This window comes from Dipodomys spectabilis, unplaced genomic scaffold (assembly GCF_019054845.1).
Source record: "Dipodomys spectabilis isolate Male_0828 unplaced genomic scaffold, ASM1905484v1 ptg000289l, whole genome shotgun sequence".
Taxonomy (NCBI): domain Eukaryota; kingdom Metazoa; phylum Chordata; class Mammalia; order Rodentia; family Heteromyidae; genus Dipodomys; species Dipodomys spectabilis.
Genome location: NW_024870966.1, coordinates 627,302 through 649,698, shown reverse-complemented (window position 1 = coordinate 649,698; position 22,397 = coordinate 627,302). Strand labels below are relative to the sequence as shown.

The 22,397-nt window shown below is 38.2% G+C and overlaps 1 protein-coding gene across 2 annotated transcripts in view; it reads left to right on the top strand.

Annotated features, from left to right (window-relative positions):
• The first annotated feature begins 7,702 nt into the window (after nucleotides 1-7,702).
• Fam204a (family with sequence similarity 204 member A) overlaps nucleotides 7,703-22,397 on the top strand; it is a 31,387-nt gene continuing 16,692 nt past the window's right edge. The window contains exons 1-5 of one of the 2 annotated variants that reach the window (XM_042701444.1): nucleotides 7,703-7,749; nucleotides 13,315-13,556; nucleotides 14,242-14,332; nucleotides 14,458-14,488; nucleotides 14,645-14,744. In XM_042701444.1, the coding sequence (XP_042557378.1) occupies nucleotides 13,323-13,556; nucleotides 14,242-14,332; nucleotides 14,458-14,488; nucleotides 14,645-14,744 (456 nt within the window). In that variant the 5' untranslated portion in view covers nucleotides 7,703-7,749; nucleotides 13,315-13,322. Of the gene's footprint in view, nucleotides 7,750-13,314; nucleotides 13,557-14,241; nucleotides 14,333-14,457; nucleotides 14,489-14,644; nucleotides 14,745-22,397 lie in introns of those variants that run through there. The other variant, XM_042701445.1, reaches the window with a different exon arrangement.

Genomic DNA, 22,397 nt, shown 5'->3' with positions numbered 1-22,397 from the left:
TATGGGATTTATTTTTCAGTCCATGGTTAAGAAAATACCCTAGATTAATAAAGTACAGTCTGATGAGGACCAGTCCTAGCCCTTCCTAGTTCCTCTCTTTTTGCCTCAGGGTTCCACACCCTGGCAGTTAGGATGGCAAGTTTATGTGATATAGTACCATCCAATTAGAGGAACGACTCAATACATCATCTTAAAATGAGAAACAATCATGATAGATCAAGTAGCCTACAATTAACCTGAGTTAATATTTGGCAGAGTCAAATGGACAACTCTTAACACATAATCTCCCTCAAAATGCATATGTTCTTAGGTAAGGATTAAATGTACTTGAGTCCATCAGCTTCTTCAGAACACAGCGTGCTTATCCAATTGTCTCACCTCCATTTAAGAATCTCAAGTGTGAGTTAGATTCTAGACCAAGCCCAGGATGATGTGAAGTAGGTGAGGCTGGTTTTTTGCACCTCAACCATCCTCAGGAATGTTTTCTTACTTTCTTTCTCCTCCCTTCTTCCTTCTTGTTAAACCATGAATCTGAAAGCAACTAGTTGATCATTCAGTCACATTACCTTAAGTTGACTAATAAAGCTTAGAGTGTTTTCACCTCTCCATCCCCTCCACATTATCTTCATTTTGATAGGTAGATCATAAGAAAATGTTTCCAATGACCATCACCAACATGACTTAGCTCAAACTTCTCAACTGAAATGGACATTGTATAATCATTGGATTCCTTTCCTGGTTCATATGACAACTTATTTTTTCAATGCAAACATTACCCACATATTCCCCAAGTGCAGGTACTGGGAAACTTTGTTCATACGATTGTCATGAGGACTAAATTATTTGAGTAAACGCTTGAAATAGTGCGACCTTTAAGAAGTACTTAGTTTATATCTTCAATTATCTTCTTCTCCTTCCTTTTCTTAGAGGAGCAGTGTGGTATGGAAAAATGTTTATGGATTCAGATCTAGTCTCTCATTGGCTAGCTATATATACGGTGATAGGAACATAACTTTCCAGAACCTTAATTTCCCTTAATTATGAAAAGGGATAGTAAAACATCTCATATTTTTGTAGTGAAAATTAGGAAGATAATGTATATGTTATGCTTAGCAAGGTGTTCTGTGCTTAGAGACACATATTAGTGAATTAATATTATTGACATTAATGAAAATATTTAAATTTAATGGTATGATTTTTATTATATTGTCTCTGATGAGTATATAAGTAAATAATTACATTGGCTTATTTACATTTAAATAGTTAAGTTTCTAGGTTTCTGAATATAAATATCCTTTTGTGAATGTTTTCTTGCTATCCAAACAAATAACACAATGTTATATTGTTTAGGGGAAAACATTCCAATTATATATATATACTGTTCTTACACTTTACCTAAAAAAATTCCCTATCATATCTCTCATTGTTCTAAGGCGAAAATGTGTCCTATCTTCATTAAAATAAAATTGTTTCTGGAATCCTAATCTGACTTCATTGCTTTCTGCTTACTACAGTTGTGACACTTCGTTCTAATCTCAGTATGGCACTTACCATTGTCTGTTTTCTATTAGTGTTATACACATCTCTCTGTTTTCTATTAGTGTTATTCACATCTGTCTGTTTCCCCAACTAGGTTTGGGTTCTTGGGTGGCAATGGCCATGACTTATCTGTCGTATTTAATCATTCTTCTCTTTTATCCCTGAACAGTGTTTCTCACAGTATTTTGTATCTAATCAATATTAAGTCTACTTTGAATACATGGAATTAAAATTCTATTTCAAGAGAGAAGTGGGGTTCTGCATTTCTGTAAGAAACTTGAGATTTCTTTTACAGTTTTAATGACAATTTTTATGAGATGTAGAAACTGTAAACGAGGAGTTCTTGCATAGAATAATTTTGTTCAACATGAATACATTTTTGTACAGTAAGGAAAATTAATGTCAAGTTTACCCATTATTCATCACTTAAATATTTATCAAGGTCCTAGTGTCTACCACTGTAGATAATGCAACTGTCAAGATTGTATTGAACATAAAATATGTCAGTCTTTGATCTTCAAGAATATAAACTAAAAGGAATAAATTCTAATGTAACAGATTCCATGAGAATTGAAAGGAATTACCAAAAAAACCCAAGATGTGTACCTGTGTAAAGTGAAATATATTCTACTTCTATCATAGCTAATAAGTTCTTAACTGACCAAGTTTTCCACAGATAACTATAGATTCTGAAAAAGGTAAAATAACTATGTGAAAGCATTGGAAAACAAAACAAAAGTAAATAGATTCTAGAAAAGTCAGATATCTTGAAGAAGAGGACTAGCAGAGAATGAGTTTATTCCTGTGTTTTGATTTTTGTTCTGAAAGCAAGGTAAACTAGCATGGTGTAGGTAGGTGAGATGAATAGAAACCTGCTCTTGAGAAAGAACCCAGGTCAGTAAAAACTGCTAGAAAGTACAGGGCAATTTTGGAAAGAAGAAAGCCAGAGCATGTGAGTCTAAATTCTACATATAACCCATGACTTCATATCTGATAGACCATGAACTATACAAGCTAATGGTAGATGCCAAGGAGCCTAGCTAAAGCAAAGACAACAGACCTTCTACCTGAACTTCTACTTTGGGCTCAACTGAGTTAACTGATTTCAAAAGCAAATCAATATCCTCATAATTCAGATACATTATGCACAGTTTTGTGAAGGAAACTCAAAATTATTTGTTGTGATGGTTAATCCCCATGATCAACTTGATTGGGTTGAAAAGCACCTAAAAGATTAGTAAAGCACATCTCTGGGCGTGTTCAAAAGGGTGTTTCCAGCGAGGATTAACTAAGAAAGACTTAATCCAAACAGGGAACAACATCCCTATAGTCTAGGGCTTCAGAGAGAGTAAAAAGTAGAAAAGCAGAAAAGCCAAGGGCAAGCCTTTCCTCTGCTTTCTTGGACACCAGGTTGTAAACTGTTGTACTGCCACATTCTTCCCTCCCTGGTGGACTCAAAACTGTGAACCTCAGCCAGATACATCCATCCACTCTCAAGTTGTTTATGCCAGGTATTTTGTCATAGTGATGGGAACTCTAGTGCACTTGTCATATTAAAGAAATAGGGAGGGACAGGCAGCGTCTCAGGTGAGAGAGCACAAGCCTAGCAAGTACAAGGCTCTGAGTTCAAATCCCAGTACTGACAAAAAGAAAAAAGAAGAGAATAGGGAAACATAGACAATTTTAACAACAAAAAGCACTAAAGACTAATCCTGAAATGGCACCATTTGAATACAGTTTTTTGTTGTTTTTGTTTTGGGTCCTAGGGCTTGAACTTGGGGCCTGGGCACTGTTGCTCAGCTTTACAGCTGAAGGTTAATGCTCTACCACTTAAGCCACAGTGCCACTTCAAGTTTTTTTTTTCTGGTGGTTTATTGGAAGTAAGAGTCTCACAGATTTTCCTGCCCAGGCTTCCTTTGAACTGTGATCCTCAGATCTCAGTCTACTAAGTAGCTAGGATTATAAGCGTGACCCACCGGTGCCTGGCACAATTTTTTTTTAAATAACTATAAGATATTAATAAGAGAATATGAAGCCCAGTTTCTATATAAGCAGTAAGAAAGAACAGGAAAATAAAATACATAAAATAAAAAGTTCACTGGATATCTTAAAAGCAGAATATATATGACAAAAGAAATCAGAGAACTTAAAAACGAATGGGCAGAAAGGATGTAATGTGCAGAACAGAGGAAAACCTATTCTAAAAGTTACCAGAGCCCCAGATCTTTTAAACAGGCATAAAACTAATATTTCATAAAGTATTGATAGAACAGAACAGGAAAATATTTGAAGAAATGTGAGAAACTGTTCAAAATTAGCTAAAGACATAAAATGTATAGTTCAAGCAGCTCAGTGTAGCCGGATATTGATGGCTCATAGCTGTGATCCTAGCTACTCTGAAGGCTGAGTTCTGAAGATCTTGGTTTGAAGCCAGCCTGGGCAGGAAAGTCCAGGAGACTCTTTCTTTATTTTTTTGTTGGTCGTGGGGCTTGAACTCTGGGCCTGAGCACTGTCCCTCAACTCTTCAGCTCAAGGCAAGCCCTCCACCACTTGAGTTACAGCGCCACTTCTAGTGGTGAAGGTAAGAGTTTCACGGACTTTCCTGCCTGGACTGGCTTTGAACCACAATCCTCAGATATCAGCCTTCTGAGTAGATAGGATTACAGGCAAGAGCCACCTGGGCCCAGCCAGAAGACTCTTATGTCCAATAAACTACAAGGGAAAAAAATGCTGGAAGTAGAGCTGAAGCTCAACTGGTAGGGGCATTCACTCCTTAGGTTTTATATGTTAGAAGAGGAAACTAGTGGTTTTTGACAATTGCTTATATGCCAGGCTTACTGTCAAAACTGTACAGTTATTCCTTAATTTGAAGAGATTGAGTAGGCAGCAGGCTATGTCTCATTCTGTATATTACTAGATGTGTGGCCTTAGGCAGGTTCACTATTGAGGTCTTAATCCTTAAAATTCAAGAAACAGATGAAAAATGGCTACCTCATAAGTTTATGTAAGATATTACAGACAAAATATCTGGAATAAAGAAATGCAACATTAACCTCCTTCTTCCCTTCTCCCTCTTCCACAACCTATTGGACCAGAGAAAATTGAAAGTACTAAACACACAAGCAGAGAAGAAGTGCTTCTCTTTGGCAACATCTTATATGACCAAGTTTCTTCAAATGTCAGTTCTAATCACTATTATAGTATTAGTTGTTTAATACCTTGGAAGAATGACATTGTGTACAGATGTTTCCATCTGAAAAACTAAAAAAAAAGATCAATATAGAATTATCATTCTTTTGTCACAAAAGATTAACAACACAATTTCTGAAATTCAGATCTCCATTTCAGTTCTTTTACCTAGGTCACTTGACCATTTTTTCCTTCGATGTTGAAAAAAAAAGGCCCTCTGTTCAGTAGGAACTTAATTATTCTCTCAGTTTCAGCAAGAAGCACATTTATTATATGTTCAACAAGGTGGTATTCACTTTTTTCAACTGAGACATTTGTAAAGGATTTCATTATATCTGGAGAACATTTTCATCAATCAGAGGTTTAGCAGCCATCAAAAGGTCTCCACAATTAATCTTTTATAACATAGGTGTGACATAATCTTTGCACTAAGAAAAATATTAAATATGAGGGGAAAAGTATTAATAAACTTTAACATTTCTTGGTGAAGAAAAACTGCTTTGTGTTTTTAAAGATATGGTAAAGAATGTAAAGAAAACCTACATGCTTGAAATTAGTGCCAGATGCAACACGACTCAAGCACAATTCACTAGCTGCACCAAGTATTTCATTATGATTTACTAAAGAGAATTCAGCAATTCTATGTTTCCTAGAAATCTCCAAAATACAAGTATTTCATTCACAAAATGCATGGCTTGGCAGATTTCCAGGACAGGAATTTGCTGAAGGGAAGGCCAATTTATAGATTAAGATAAATCAAATAACTGACATTTTCCCTAAAAAACCAACAAAACAATAATATTCAGAAATTGAAAGTCTCAAAACTGGAAACAGAAGTAAAATTGGGCTATTATTTACATTTATTATAGGAATCCATTAACATCATAAACAGATATTTGAAATTTTTTATACTAATATCGCGGAACTTGATTTTAAAATTCCCATTTTTATAGAATGGTGTTCCAATAACTTTTGAAGTGAAATGTCATATTTACAAATCTTGAGGACATTTATCCTTTCATTGTACATTTCTTTGTACTAGATAATAAGAATTCTCTACTGAAATTTGTAAAAATAATCTAGATAGTTCTTAAGCATGCCAATATTACCTCCTCTCTAATCCATTTCAAAGTTTTTCTCCTTCTGCTCAATCTTTCACTATTCTGGTAACATTTCTACCACCAGCAAATGTTTATGGGCTAAATGCATGTGTAACATCAACCCTTCCAATTCATACATTGAAGCCTTAACCCACATGTGGATATCTTTGGTTACTGGGCTTCTACCAAAGTAATTTAAGAAATAAGGTCAAAGGATGAATCTCTGTTCTGGTAGGATTAGTACCCTTATAAGAGAGAAGTGACACCAGACAGACTCCCAAACCTGTACTCAGAATTCGGATATCATTTGAACACTGAGACTGTAGCTACCTGCAAGTTAAAAGAAGAGGCCTCAGAATAAAATCTACTCTGCTCAGCATTCAGAATCTGAGAAATGCATTATTTATGCTACTCAGTCTGCAGTGTTATGTTATGGCATCTCAAGCAATGGGATGTCTTTTAATACAGTAATAAAAAGACTCAGTATGAAAAGTTGTAACAGTAGTTCTGTATCTATTCTTTAATTACTTAACATTTTAAGGATTTATGAGATTCTGGAGAGATTTTTCCAGGAGAGTTTCATATAGAGACTTATTCAGCCTTGCATCTACTCTAGAAAGTGAGCAAGGGAAGGAACCCCTGGCACACAAACCTATCATTTTAGGGTCTAGTATAATTCTGGAATTATACTATGGAATAGGGAACTATTCCATAAGCTTGGAAGATGCTGGATGTAGCATGGGTAATGGACAGTTAAGTAATAGACTTATCTATCTTTTAATGTTAACTCAAGATACACTATAGAGTGCAAGAAAATCCTTAGAATGCTTCATAAAAGATGTTAAAAATAAAGATGATGGTGGGACATATTTTTTGAAAACGGATTCCTTACCTTGAATAACTACATAGCTTAAACTGCAACTTAATTTAAGAGTATATTTTTATAGTAAGTTGACGAGTCTTGGCCATTTATAGGTCTGACCTGCAGCCAATCACAGTCTGCCAGCTGGATCTATATAAGACAAATGCCCATCTATAACCAATCTAGTTGCCACCACTTCCGGTTTTTTCAAAAAATCCATGAAGATGATAGGCTTAAGGGGGGGAGCTCTCTTAACTTGTCTGTATATTCATGAATATTGCCTCAATTAAACTCGGCTAAATTTAATTCGCCTCGTTTTTTTTCTTATAATCCATAAAGGCTTTGCGTTTTCTAAGGCAAAAATAGCAAAGTGTACTTATTACAAAACACTTTTTTGGAACACAGACCCCGTCCTCAGAGCACAACAGAGGGCCACGGGGAGGGGAGTGCAGGTGGGGGGGGGGCTCAGAGGGCAGAGGGGGGGCGGGGGAGCAGAGGGCCGGCCTGGCCCGGGGCCTGTGGCCTGCGGCCTGCGGCCTGCATCCCAGCACTACGGGAGGGCAGGAGCCCGGCGTTCTTCCTTCACTCAGGGACGGGCAAGGTGCCTGGAACACGAAGGACACTCCATAGAATACGAGAAAGGAAAGGAAAGGAGGGAAAAGAATGGATGGAAGGGAAGGCCTAGAATGCACCAGAAACATTCTCCCTCCTCCTACAACGAACTCAGTTCATTCGCCAAGTCAGCACCTTCCACACTCACCCAGATGTACCTGGGGAGGGTCAGCGAATAGACACAGACCATCACCACCAACAAGACCTCAACTAAACAAAAACGCTCGGAAGGGACCGAGACACAGCGAGGAAAACACCGGGCAGGAAAGGAGAAAGAACCGCCCGCTCCCATCAGGTTGATAGGAAAGGGAAGCCAAGCGGAGCCGTCTCCATGGCAACCGCCGGGCCAGGCGGGCCCCACCCCATTGGCTGGGACGACGCAGCCAATGAGAAGGCGCGATGTTGACGCGGTCCTAAGATGGCTGCCGGGCAGCTGTTTACTGGCCGGTGAGTACGGCTGGTCGTGGGGCTGCCTTCCGGCGGGCTCGGACAGCTTCGCGGGCGGGTCCTGGTCGCGGGTGGCTGTGAGAGCGGCGGAGAGAGCTCGCCGGTCCGGCTTTACGGTAGCCGGCAACGGGCCCACAGGGACGACGGCGGGGCTCCGTCCGCGTCGCTCCGAGGGGCTGCGCGGCGCCGGCCAGGGCCTGCGGTCAGGGGTGCGGGTTTCCCGGCCGCCCCGGGCGGAGGGGTCGAGCGGGGTGACCGAGCCCTGCGTGCTGCGGCTCCGTCCCGGGAAGCTGCCCGCTCGCGGGAAGCCGGCTCGGTAGACTGGCCGCCCCCACGGGGACGGCCTTAGTTCGTGCGCGGGACCCGGTCGCACCCGATCGCAGGTTGGAGCGTGGGCCCGTCGCCACGGAGCCTGCAGAGTTCCGGGTTGTGCGGCCTGGCAGGAAGAAGGTGTGTCTTTCTCTTGCAGTCTTGAACTCTGTAAGTATTCTCACAGCGAACACGACTTCGGAGGAGCCTTCGGATGCTTACTGGTTAATTGCAAATCGTTGCAAACAAGGTCAGGGATCTGGGGAAGTGTTTGACCACGCCTCGACTGAAACACGTTCTCGAATTAAAGCCCTGGCATGTATGCGTGCGGAATCCTGCTACTTAAATCGTTTGTCCGGAGAAGCAGACATGATTCGAACTCAGATTTGAACTTAGGCCTGTGATTTCTTGAGAAAAGGGAATACATTTGTCTCATAAATAAGACATTTAAATTGATGATATTTATATGCTTAAACTGTTTTAGTAAATTAATTCTTCAGCACATAAACTGATTATTTGTGTAAGCATTGAACAAGGTCTTTCAGACTAGTGAATGGTGGTTAAGACAAGATTCAGATTTCTAATTGCATACAGAATATGGTATGTAAGACCGTTTCACTTGATGAAAATGAAATTCAAATTCTAGAAACATAGAGCTGCTCATATTATCCTTGTGGTTTTGGTCATAAACAGTTTCCTGGTCCTCCAGAAACTGTGACATTACTACTCAAAAACCTGTGAATGTGACATTCGTGTATTGTAACTTATCCTAACATCTTACATAGCTTTCTGTTCTTAGAACAGTACAGAAAAGTTTTTCTTTGACCAAATTTCAGTAACCAGTACTCTAATTTCAATAATCCAGTAATCATAGATTAGAATCAATCTTTGGACCCATTCTGCTCTCTGAAAGTTCATAATTTGAAGCCTAAGTTTAAGTTTTGTACAGTAAGAGGATTCCAATACATTAGGCTAGTCAGTAGCCCCGACTGTTTAAAATTTTTTTTTTTACTGGAAGAGTGATTGTGAGAATTAGTGGTGAGCACAAACGCCTGTCACCTTGTTTACATGCCACGTGTGACAGTGACCTGCTTTGTTTCCTCTTTGTGTTTTATCTTCTGTTTTCTTTAATTTTTTTCAGTGTTCTGAGCTGCACTTTCTCTAAAAGCTAGTCCGTTTGGGTGGATTTTGAGGTAGAGAAAAGAAACTTATTGGGACTTAATCAGAATCACATAATATTGGAGAAAATGGGATGTGTTACAGCAAGGAGTGAGGTAGCTCTGGGCATTTAGAGCACTTAATAATATTAAGATAATAAACATTGTAGAGGGGTAGGACATCTCAGAAATCATCTTTTTAGACATTGATGGATGGAGATCCAGACAAATGCAGTGGCTTGCTCTGGAGTAGAAATCACCTTCTGACTTAAAGATTGTTTTTCCTGCTATAATCAAGGGGTTTGGAAGACTTATGCTCTTTAATTATGATTTCATATCTCTATGGGCTCCATAGTCTGAGTTTATATTTGGTAAACTATGTAATACATATTATAATTTACTATATTACGGTGTAGCATATATTAATTAGTTTAATAATATATCATATATGTAATATATGATATATTACATATATTTAACAAATTAATAGATTATATTATAATATAGTAAAGTATGTTAATTGTTTTTCATAGGGAAATCAGGCTTGTAGTGTACATCTTTGTTGAACATGTGTTGAAGGCCTTCACTAAGTTGAGCTCTTTTGACTTGAATGTGGATGGCACTACTGTCTTACTGGAAGGAAAAGTAAAATATGATATTTTAAAATTACTGATAGTTTGAGTGATCCCTGATACTGTTGTCATATAATTGCAAAAAACATAGATCAGGAATTGCTAACTATGCTTTGTTCTGAGTGCATTGGTTTTTGCCATTATATACTAAATAACGATCATAATTGTTTTTAAAGTAAAAGAAGACCCAGATATTCAAACTAGCCAATACAGAAATATGCACAGTAAATTGTGTCATCTCAGGACTGTGTATTGTGTGGAGTACATATGGAACATTTTGTAGAATAATTGTGAGATAGAAAAAAAATCTGTGAGATAGAAAAAAAAATCTTAATTTCAGAAGTGACTAGTGTATGAAATAAAATAAGAGGGTCATATTCACAGAGAAAAGGTGTACCCTGAATTATTTACATTTTTCTTAGAGAAAAGAAGTTAAAGTACAACTGGATCAAAGGGCAAAAATGATTAAATTTAAAAATTGAGTTATAGGATAAAAACTGGATATTTACAAATTAATGCATTCACTGTTATATGAAACTGGCTATAAAGCTACTTGGGCGGGAGGGAATCAAGTTCAGCTTCTCTGGTATTACATCTTGAGATGGCTGAGTAAATTTCTTAAGGAGTAATTTGCCTTACTGTTACAAAAGAAACTAAAAGGAATCAGACAGGGACACCTCAAAGAAATGAAGACTCATCCTCCAGAGTAGCTGAAACAGAATAACAGGAGGCTCAACATGGTGCCAATTTAGAATGTTTGAATGACATGTATGTGCTATGTAGGAAGACCGTGTTTTCAAACATGAGCCCATGACAAAGTCACTCCAGGGCCTCTCCAGTTGGCTGGTTTGCAGTTAGTCTGCTTCCTAACCCAGGCAACTCTGTTTTGCAGGCACCATTACAAGTAGCCACGGTTATCTATGCTTATCAGAACATCTCTGATAAGCATCTTTTTTTTTAATGGGTTTGTTTGTTTTATGTTTTTCTTTTTTCCTCCTGAGATACACCCAGAAAATTATCTTACCAGATGAATACCATATTGAGAACACTTTTAAATGCCAGATCAATGGGAACTAAAAATAATTTTGAGAAAGCCCAGAAAAGCCGTTTAAAAAGGGGTAACTGCTTGAAGGCCAGTGAGGAAAAGCTTGCCTTCTTTAGGGTACCTGAAGCTGCTCCCCAGGGGCAGACACATTTGAGTGCCCAGAGCATAGACTTATACAGCAGGAATGCTAAAACTGGTCTACAGAACTGTGCCACTGCTCCTGGGGAAGGCACAATTTGGATCTGGCTGAGTGACACTTGTGCTGATCCACAGAAGCATTGCTCCGAGAGACTGTGGATTTTTGCCTGTTTTGTGTATTGTCCCTCAGTGCTTGGTACACAGTGAGCATGTAAAGGGTACCATGGACAGGAGAAGAAGCAGTGCTTTCTAACACAGGCCCTACTTATTACTACCTTGAAGTACTCAGATGGATAGTGAGCCTAATGGTATGTTATATGGCAGAGGTAAGGTAATGTTCGAACTAATTACTGCACCCCCATCTTTGCTCATTAGAACAGTGGAAACTATTTTTAAAGGATTATAAAATAAAAATAACTAAATTCTACTTCAAAAATACTTCCTCATTATGGTATAAATATTGACATATTTTACATGCTAGCCTTTGTTAAGAGTATCTCAAGTACTTTTATTCCAGCTGTTAAGATTCATAGGCCAGGTTTAGGGATGGATACAGGTTTTATGGGGCCTAGAGCTTTTATAATTTTAGGCCTCTATTTTTAAAAAGGAATTCTAATAGAAAATTAAGTCTACTGCTTGAGAAGGACCTTTATACAACTTCATTTCCATTATCTTCCTGGTAGTATGGTAGACCAACCTTATTTCCCGAATTGCACCTAGCACTTAAGGAATAGATAAATTGTATCAGTCTGAATGGACCATAAATATTAGAAATTTCAAAAGTCTTGGGAGTCATGCTACTTATACTAGAAACAATAAAAACATAATTTGTGGTCATTGAAATAATAACAGTAGCCAAGAGATCTTAAGGTTTTCTTGTTCACATTTTCTGGATTCCTGTATCCTCTTCAGCACCATTGAATAGCTTATCTCTTGTATCAACAGAACTGTAAGCAATACAATTATCCCTGTGTTACAGATAAAGAAATGAGGAATGGCAGTATAAATGGCGGTATTAAGTGATTTCCATGGTTGGAACATAAATACGCCAGTCTTTCTTCTTCTTCTTCTTTTTCTTTTCTTTCTTTCTTTTTTTTCTTTATGCTGGTACTGGGACTTCAACTCAGGGCTTGGGCATTGTCTCTGCACTTTTTTGCTCAAGGATAGTTTACTACCTGCCACTTGAGCCACAGCTCCATTTCTGGCTTTTTGGTGATTAAGAGTCTCATGGACTTTGCTTGCCCAGGCTACCTTTAAACTGCAATTCTCAGATCTCAGTCTTCTGAACAGCTAGGATTACAGGTGTGAGCCACAGACCCCTGGCTCAGCTCTTCCTCATAAAAAGCCAAGAGAATATTTTGTTGAGAATGTTTTAAAGAATCAACAACTGATGAATTTGGACCAAAACCACAAAAAAACATGATTCTTTGGACCTGGGAGAAAGAGTTCATTTAAAAAAAAAAAAAGAATTCTGATGCCTGTCACTCCAATAGAGAGGATTTTGTTTTTTGTTTGGTTTTACTATCTAATCACAATATGGGGCAGAAAAATACTCCTTTAGATTTATACCAAATCAGGAGAGGTACAACCTGGCTCAGTAGGTATGCATAAATGATTGGTGCCATGGAGATCAGCAATAACGAGATGCTCAGTTACCAAAATTTTAGCAAATAATTACATCATTTTAAAAATCATTTTTATTAAACTTAATAATTGTCTCTGGGAATGGGCTACGTAACTAATTCTAAATTCTGTCTTCAGTTTTAACGTTAATTTTCCACATAGAGTTTGCTATTCTAAGAGCTACATTTTGTTGTTCTTGTTAAAGGTTAGAATTGTATTTCATTTTAGTGTTACCTTAGGAAACTGTAAAAATTAAAACGGAGTTGTTTTTTTTTTACTGTCACACCTCTTCAAACAATTTACATAGCTTAAATTTTTCCTTTAAATTATTGTTCTTTTAGTTTATATACTTGAATATAGAGGAAACATCTACCTTTATTTTGTTTTATATTAATGTTTTATTGAATTTCACTTTTTAGACAGAATTGTCCATGTATTAGAGAACCCAAGCCCCTATTTTATTTGTACATGCATAGCAAATTTGTTTAAAGTAATTTTTAAGCTGCTGCTTTAATAAAGAGGATTCATCTCATTATACACTAAGAAAAAGAAAGTTTAGATGGATTATTTGCAGAGATCATTGATAGATTTGTTAGGCTCCTGGAATGTCTTTTAAAATTGTTTCCATGGCTACTGTATATTTAAATCTTTTTCCTTCTAGAAAAAAGGATGTGGAGTGGGCTATTGCCTCCTGGCCTGAATGAAAGTGATATTGAGTCAAATTCTGAAGATGAAGCCATATCTGAGAACTCCAAATTTAGCTTACAAGAAGTTAAAGAGGATGGGACCAGTAGGAAATCAGATGCCTCAAATCTCCCAGAAGATGGGCCAGCATCTGAGCCCCAGGTCCAGACAAATGCATATGAAGAGTGCCCTTCTGGAATTCCCATAAATATGTGGAATGTAGGTTTTCTCTGATGTGCCCTTGTGAAAGTATGTGCTACCTTGTGTCTCTGTGTTGGACAGAATGTGTTCTTGGGGTACAAGTAGGGAAGTGGGGCTCAGAATGCTTTCATTGTTCTTTGAGTCATTGGCCACTGGAGATAATTTCATTTGTGTTTTGCATAAAAAGAGAAGGAAAAATAGACAGAAGTTAGCTATTTTATCTAATGTGATAGGTAAATTTTTATCTTCATATTGAGTTTCATTTTCAGATTATCCAGACAATTTATAGTATAACAAATGAATATTAAAACATTTGTGAGACTTTTGGATAGAGTATCTTCAGAGCTGAATTATTTATTAAGCTGATATATTTATAAGACAAGAACAGTGTATTTGTATTACTTTATTTTTTTTTCCAGTCTTGGGGTTTGAACTCAGGGTTTGGAGTGCTGTCCCTGAGGATTTTTGCTCAAGGTTAGTGAGCTTTTTGGTGGTTAATTAGAAATCAGAATCTTATAGACTTTTCTACCTGGGCTGGCTTTGAACTGCAGTCCTCAAATTTCAATCTCATGAGTAGCTAAGATTACAAGTGTGACTAGGATTAGCTAGGATTATAGGTTCCCAGTTACATATTGGTTTTTGAATGGGGGTCGTCAAATATATGTTTTACTCAACTGCTTTTTTTTCTTTTATTTGTACATAGAAATTTCAAGAATTGCATAAAAAACATTCTGAGCAGAAAACTTTAGCCTCAAGATTCAGAGGAAGAAAAAGAAAGCGCTCCAGGAAAGGTGGTATTATTTCAAATTTCGATTGCCTGGTACTGATGAAAATTGTGACTACATTAAGTAGTTTTTTAAAACCTGATTTTGAAATAACAACTGAATACTTAAGTATTAACACTCTGAATTCTTTTCAGATAAGTTGAAGAATGAAAAAGAATCTCATAGGTAGGTATAGTTTAAAATAGTTAAAACAGGAAGCATGATAGAATTTGTCCAAATAGCTGAAGTGTTTACCTCTAGTTAGTACTTATAAAACCAGTTTACAATAGTAAAAGTAAAAATAAATACATTTCTTGTAAATAAAACTATACCTTCTTCCAGTGAACAGTCCTTAAATGAAGCCCAGTGGAAGGAGCTTACTCAGTATTTTGGAGCCAATGATAGATTTGAACCTCCTGTGAAAAAGAAAAAAGTTGAAAAGGTAAGCTCTTTTAGCTGCAACTTATATTAGCTAGTAGAACATACATGTGATTAGCTTTCCCTAAGATATTTATTCAAAGAATCTTTAGTACTGTGTGCTAAAAAGGTGCTAGATAAACAAGTGGATATCTAGCTTAAAACTCTTAATAAAGAAAAGAACAATTGTGAAAATACTAAAACGAAGACGTTAATGTTTTTCTCTTTTTTGTTGTTGTTGGTCATTGGGCTTGAACTCTGGGCTTGGGCACTATCCCTGCGCTCTTCAGCTCAAGGCGAACGCTCTACCGCTTGAGCCACAGCACCACTTCCAGTTCTCTGGTGGTTAATTGGAGATAAGAGTCTCACGGACTTTTCTGCCCGGGCTGGCTTTGAACCGTGATCCTCAGATCTCAGCCTCCTCAGTAGCTAGGATTACAGGCGTGAGCCACTGGCTCCTGGCTAAAGTTTTTCTTAAAAGGCCATTTTATTGCAACCTTAAGGATAGGCAAAGACTTACTAAAGAATGATCAGTAACATGGATAATGATCTTAGGGAAAGGAACTTCCTGGGACCTTTGATAACTTTAAGAAGGCTGCCCTGATTGGAATGGAGTTGGGTAGCTGGTGGCCCAAGATAAGTTTGATAAATATATCAGCTTAATAAATAATTCAGCTCTGAAGATACTCTATTCAAAAGTCTCACAAATGGCCGGGCGCTGGTGGCTCACGCCTGTAATCCTAGCTACTCAGGAGGCTGAGATCTGAGGATCGCGGTTCAAAGCCAGCCCGGGCAGGAGAGACCGTGAGACTCCTATCTCCAATAAACCACCAGAAAACCGGAAGTGGCACTGTAGCTCAAGTGGTAGAGCGCTCGCCTTGAGCTGAGGAGCTGAGGGACAGCGCCCAGGCCCAGAGTTCAAGCCCCCACGACCGACAAAAAAAAAAAAAAGTCTCACAAATGTTTTAATATTCATTTTACTATAAATTAGATAATCTGAAAATGAAACTCAATATGAAGATATGAAGATAGAAACATCACATTAGATAAAATAGCTAATTCTGTTTATTTTTCCTTCTCTTTTTATGCAAAACACAAATGAAATTTATCTTCAGTGGCCAATGACTCAAAGAACAGTGGACCAAACTAGGGCAGGACCTAAAAGAAGTAGTAAGGATATAGATTTGGTTCACAATGAAATTAAGCCATTAGTAAAAGGTTTTAAGTCGAGAGAGAGACATGATCTAATTTAAGGAGAATAGATTGTAGTGTAGTGAAAGTAGATAAGAAAAATTTAATAAACCATTCTTGGGACAAGATGGTGATGGTTTGAACAAAAGTAACGCTGATGAAGATGGAGAAATGTGTGGATGGATTTGAGGTATAGTGGAAAAGTATAATTGACAGTATTTGTCTTTTATCACTTATTAGATCTTAGGAGAGAGCCATTCAAGGTTTTGCCTTAGAAAATGGTGTGTGTGATGATACTAATTGGGAAGTTGAGAAAGATTAGGAGGCGGAAGATTGAGACTGGGGCATAGCCAGCATTCAGTGTGGGACAAGGGGTTTTAAATGGAATATAGGACAGAGTAGGTGAGTGGTTTCATAAGGTGGAGGCTCAGAGGAGACCCTGCACTTGAGGTACACATTTATTGGTGTCAGTCTGTAGAACTTGGGAATGGCTTGAAAGAATAACTCATATTCACATAGAGGATGTTGACAGGCTCTTAGAGCGTGGAAATCAAGTGCTGAGTAATAGGGTTAGAGACAGAGGGCTAGTTGAAGCCCAGGTATAATGTGTCTGGTACATAGTTTAGACAGATGCTTTTTGCATGGATTATTGCTATAGACTGCTATATGTACTTAGAGACCTTTGCCATTTTCTTTTTTTTTTTTTAATTTAATTTTATTTTATTTGTGAACATACTGTACAGAGGGGTTACAATTACATGGGCAGGATAATGCGTACATTTCTTACCAAGCATTGCAGCCTCCTCCTTTGGTTTACCCTTCACATCCCTTCCCAGCCTCCCCCCTGCCCCCCAATCCTTCTCCTTCCCCCCCTTCCTCCCCCCCCCCGCCCCCGACGTTGTAAAGCTCATTTTGGACATGACAGCTTGTACTTTTCATTGTTGCAACAGGTCCACCTGTATCCTTAAACAACTGGTTTTTCCCCATCTCCTCCACAAGTTATACTGACATCAAATATAGTGAAAGCAGGGGTTATACTGTGGGGGAGGGACATACAAAGCAACAAAGAGATAATCTTATAAATGCATTAGAAACACATGCATGAAAGAAAAAAACATTAAAATACATATCTAAGGGTTCATTTTCCTGACATCACATTATCTGACCTTTTCCACTTGACTCATACATATACCTTTGCCATTTTCTGATAACTAGTATTTCCTGAGAAAAATTCTTTGGATTATTTTTTTCCCTAGTCGAGGCCTGAATCCAGGGCCTGGGCACTGTCTGTGAGCTTTTTTGCTTAAGGCTAGCTCTCTACCACATAGCTCCACTTTTTACTTTTGTGGTGTGTAATTGGAGATAAGAGTCTCACAGACTTTGCTACTTGGGCTGGCTTTGAACCATGATCCTCAGATCTCAGCTTCATGAGTAGTTAGGATTACAGGCGTGAACCACCAACACTCACTTCCTCTTGAATTCATTATTTGGTGGTATTGTAGCACTGAAGCAGCCTACATTAAGGGGCTATCACAATAGAATTTGTTGTTTTGTTTCTTGAGATGGAATTTTGTTGTCTTGCCCAGGTTGGTGTTGAATTCCTGGGACTCAAATGATGTCCCGTCTCAGTCTTTCAGTAGCTGGAACTATAGGTGCACACCACCGCATGTGACGCTTTTATTCCAGCTTTCTAAAGAATTCTTATCATCTGGATATAGTCACTAGAACATTGGGTAATTGGAACCAGGACCACTTTCTGTAGCTAATTACTGCTACTGAGCAATTATCTCCAGCAGGTCTAGAAATGATGAATTTCCTGCAAAGAAAGATCACTAGCATAGTTGAAAGGGAAGCCCAGGTTTCATGACACTGCTCTTGAGTTTCCCGGGCTCACTGCACAAGGGGTAGTGACCTTTTGGAAGTATAATTGCTTTGCACTTGACCCTTGTGATTGTGGTGGGCTGGAAGGAGAGCATTGTGGCAAGGCTGCTCTTGGTTGTATCAGATTTGTTCTAAAGCATCAGGGAGGCTCATGCTCTTCCTCCCGGAGCATGTTCTGTTTCTGGCACACGTGGTGTAGAGTCCCAGTCACTGACTGATTCTTTGAGAGAGTGAATGGTTAAATATTGGACTTAAAAGTTTTACTTGTGAGTTAAATGACCTGAGTATTTGTTATGTTCTCTCATTACTTTTATTGACTTTAGAATGTTTAAGTCGTTTCTTAGCGAAGTTGAAGCCATGAAAAACTTAGCCATTCTAAAAGCAGAAATGTCAGGGATAGGTTTTGAAGTCTACTAGAATTTTATTATCATCCTATATATGAAATTGTATCTTCTTAATCCTGGCCACATGTGGCTATTTTGCATTTTATGGTCTAGAATTTGAAGTTTGTGGAGTTACAGCGATTCTTTAGACAAAAAAAAATTTTTTTTCTGTCGGTCATAGGGGCTTGAACTGTGGGCCTGGGCTTCTGTCTCCCTTAACTCTTTAGCTCAAGGCACACTCTCTACCACTTGAACCACAGAGCCACACCTGGTTTTCTGGTGGTTTATTGGAGATAAGAGTCTCACGGACTTTTTTGCCCGGGCTGGCTTTGAACTGCGATCCTAGATCACAACCTCCTTAATAGCTAAGATTACAGGCATGAGCCACCAGCACCCATCTACAAAATCTTTTAAACAGCTCAGGTTTTGGAATTAGTGTTCTATTTTGTGTTATGCCTTAGAATATTGAAGCAGAATATTGTATGTCAAAGGCCATTTTAAAAGTGAGATCTCTAAGGGAAATTGCTCTAAGTCCCAATGACCTAAATATATAACTTTGGGTTCTCTTAGTGCAGACCTTCCTCTATATAAAGGTATCTGGCTAAGAAAGTTATGACAGTATTCTAGCCAAGGAAATATTGTGGCAAGGCTTGTATTTATCCAGGATTTTGCTAGCATTTAAGATGTACAAATAAATGCAAGCATGAAAAGAAAGGGAGGATTTAGTGAAGCCAAATTATCTCATTTGCTCTTGGGAATGTGGTGTAATTGATTTTTTGTTTTGTTTTGTTTTTGTTTTTTTGGGGGGGAAGGGGTTCTGGTCGTGGGGCCTGAACTCTGGGCCTGAGCGCTGTCCCTCAGCTCTTCAGCTCAAGGCTAGTGATCTACCACTTGAGCCACAGCGCCACTTCTGGCTTTTTTCTTTTTGCTTATGTGGTGCTGAGGAATGAAACCCAGGGCCTCAGGCATGCAAGGCAAGCGCTCTACCACTGAGTCACCTTCCCAGCCCAGTGTAGTGTAATTGAATACCAGCAAGTCCACACTGATTCTTTGGTTTAGGATCATGGTTTTACATGGCACCTCTTTTGCTGTCGTGGTGAAATGTCTTCTGTGACCCAACAGTAAATAATCTTTAAAGGATGTCCATATTGGAGGCATCAAGATAAAAGTTATGAATAAATGTAAGTCTAGCATGCTAACTCTGCTCAGGAAATCTAGTGGGGATTGAGCAAACCTGTCATGCAGCATGGGAAAAAGTAAACATGATATCTATAGTCCATTCTTTTATTTTGCTGCAGCAATGACTCATCTGTTACCATTTCTTAGAGAGCCTTTTTATTTTGTTTTCACTCAAACCCCTCAAGAACAGTAAAGCAAAACAAACTTCTGAATTTTGTGTCTGTCCTGAGATCCTCCCACCCCTTTGCTTTGGAACAGTGCCAAGTTTAAACTGTTGCTCAATGGAGAATAAGAATATGTATTAAAAGCTCTGCTGTCCCCTGCTTGCCAGACAGTGCAGAAAGGCTTGCATCTTTTAAATATAATCTAATAGCCAAGCTGTTTTAAAATATTCTTTGTGCTAAATAAGCTATAATTGTGTTCCTGGCAGCAGGTCTGGACTTAATAATAATTCTTAACCATAGCATAATTATTTTGAATCTATTTCACTCATTAACTTTACTATAAATGCCTCAGGTATTCTATAGTTGACTCAGTTTGATTAGTGAGTCAGCAGTTTTGTGTGTGTGTGTGTGTGTGTGTGTGTGTGTGTGTTTGTGTAATAGATACCTTTTAGACTGAAAACTTAAAGGTATTTTTTACTAATTTTTAGAGTTACTGTGCAGCATTGTTGTTTTAAAGTTGTTATGAGAGGAAGCTGTTGAGTAGTGTAGCTTTTTCAAACTTTTTTTTAATCTTTTAGTGGAGTACTTCTCTGTCCAGACTCTTATGCAGAACTCCCACACATCAATCAAATAATAGCTAAGGTTGCCTTTGAGTAGATGAGGAGGGAGGTAGAGAAGTAGGGGAGTGTTGTGGTGTGGTACTCTGAAGTTCACCTGTGTTAGTTACAAAGCATTCTCTCTTGACCCCTGGTGATTCCTGTGAGGAGTGCAGGCAGAGCCCATGTTACTCTGTAACCCAGATGAAGAAACTGACTCTCAGCATAACTGGTCAGAGAATATAAATAGCAGGTAAATAAAAGAACACTAAACTCAAATCATTTGGTTCCAAGGCTAGATTTTACTAAAATAATAGCTGAGCTTAATTTTTTCTTATCTGCCTTAAATGATTTAAGCATTAGTTAAGGTAACGAAATCATAAATATATAATTTATTAATAAATTATTTGTATTTATATTGTCCTATCCCCCTTTTTATGAGAAATTGGCTCGTTTTTCCTAGATATTTAAGTTTAGTCAGTACTAAAGCAAATTTCAGTAGGTTATTTATATTATGTTTATTTATATTAAGTTCAATATATTCAGCCAGGCACTGGTGGTTCATGCCTGTAATCCTAGCCACTCAGAAGGCTGAGATCTGAGGATCGAGGTTCAAAGCCAGCCTGGGCAGGGAAGTCCGTGGGATTCTTCTCTCCAGTAAACCACCAGAAAACCCGAAGTGGTGCTGTGGCTCAAATGGTAGAGCACTAGCCTTGAGCTCAAGAGCTGAGGGACAGCGCCCAGGCCCAAAGTTTAAGCCCCATGACTGACAAAAAAAAAAAAGTTGACTATGTTCAGTTAAATAAATAGATTTCTGTAAAATATACTGTGGTATAGTTTGAGTTGAAGCATTTTAAGCACGTATTTAAAGAATCTCGGCATGTGCACGTATGAGTTTATAATATTAACCCTCGTGCCCATAAATTGTGGTCATGTCTGTAGTCGTGCCATCTTGACGTCTGTAGCAAAGCTTCACTAATTAGAGGGTAGTGGGTGCCTCATGGGAACCTGTTAGGTACCGCTCTTAGATGAATTTTCCACCTGTGGCCAAATTGCCATTCCTATGTGTCTTTGTCTGTGTTGAGACATATCTTAAGCAAAATTCTGATTCTAGCCAAAAAAGTTAGATGTATACCAAGCAGTACAGCCCTCGTCAGTGCCCTGCCCCTCCCACCACGTCTCTGCTGTGAAAGATATCCTGGGTATGTCAAAAGCTGCTCCAGGGTCCAACTTAAAAGTTTCCTGTGACTACTTTCTTTCCCCAGAATTGAACTGTTAAGACTTGGACTTGGGTCTGAGTCCTTGAAAAACTATGGTGAGGTCTGTAGCAATGAGATCAAGCCTTTTCTGGCCTTAATGACATCTTAATATCACTTACTGAATGATTACTATATTCTGAAAATTGGACTAGATACTTTTGTACCTTGTACAGAGAGTGGTTTGATTCTTGCTTAATTGCGTATGTGCTAACTTTAACCCGTTGATGTTTAGAAACGTACCCAGGGTTGTATAGTGCATGAGTTAGTATCTAGCCTGGAGCTCAACAGCTGTGCTGTTGGTAAACTGCTGTGAACTTTAATTCTTAAGGAGATGGGAAGGTTTTATAGGAAAAAAATGTTTCAAAAACAGAAGCATTTTACATGTATTTGAAATGTTAATGTGTTCTTACAGATACAACAACTTGAGTGTATATATAGAATCAAAACATTTCAAAAGTAAAAAAGGAATACTTTTATTTTACCGTAATTGTGTGAAAGAAGAGAAAAAGGAAAGAACAGTTATATCTAGAAAAACCAACAATTTCTGAAAGCTGAATACAAAGTTGAAAACATAGTAAAAATCTAGGATTTTATTTCTAGGAAGGCATTGTGACTTCTCAATCAACAATCTCATATTCTTTGAGAAGTCTGAGACTTAGGAGAAGGATCTGATTACCCAGAGCTGTAACTACATTCTCCTGGTCTGAATAGCTTAGGGGAATGGAAATTATTATTTTTAAAATTATTTATTTAATGCTGTACTGAGGTTTGAACTCAGGATTTCATGCTTGCTAGGCATGAAATTCTTCTGCCTAAATCACCAGCCCTTTTTGCTTTGGTTATTTTTAAGATAGGATCTTGCTTTCTGCCCAAGGTAGCCTAGATCATATAAATGTTTCCCACATAGGTGAGATGACAGGTACCACCACACTCAGCCTTTTCTTTTGAGATGGGGTATCATCACCAACATTTTGTTTTTGCTTGGGATGGCCTGGAATTATAATACTCCTCATCTCAGCCCGTCT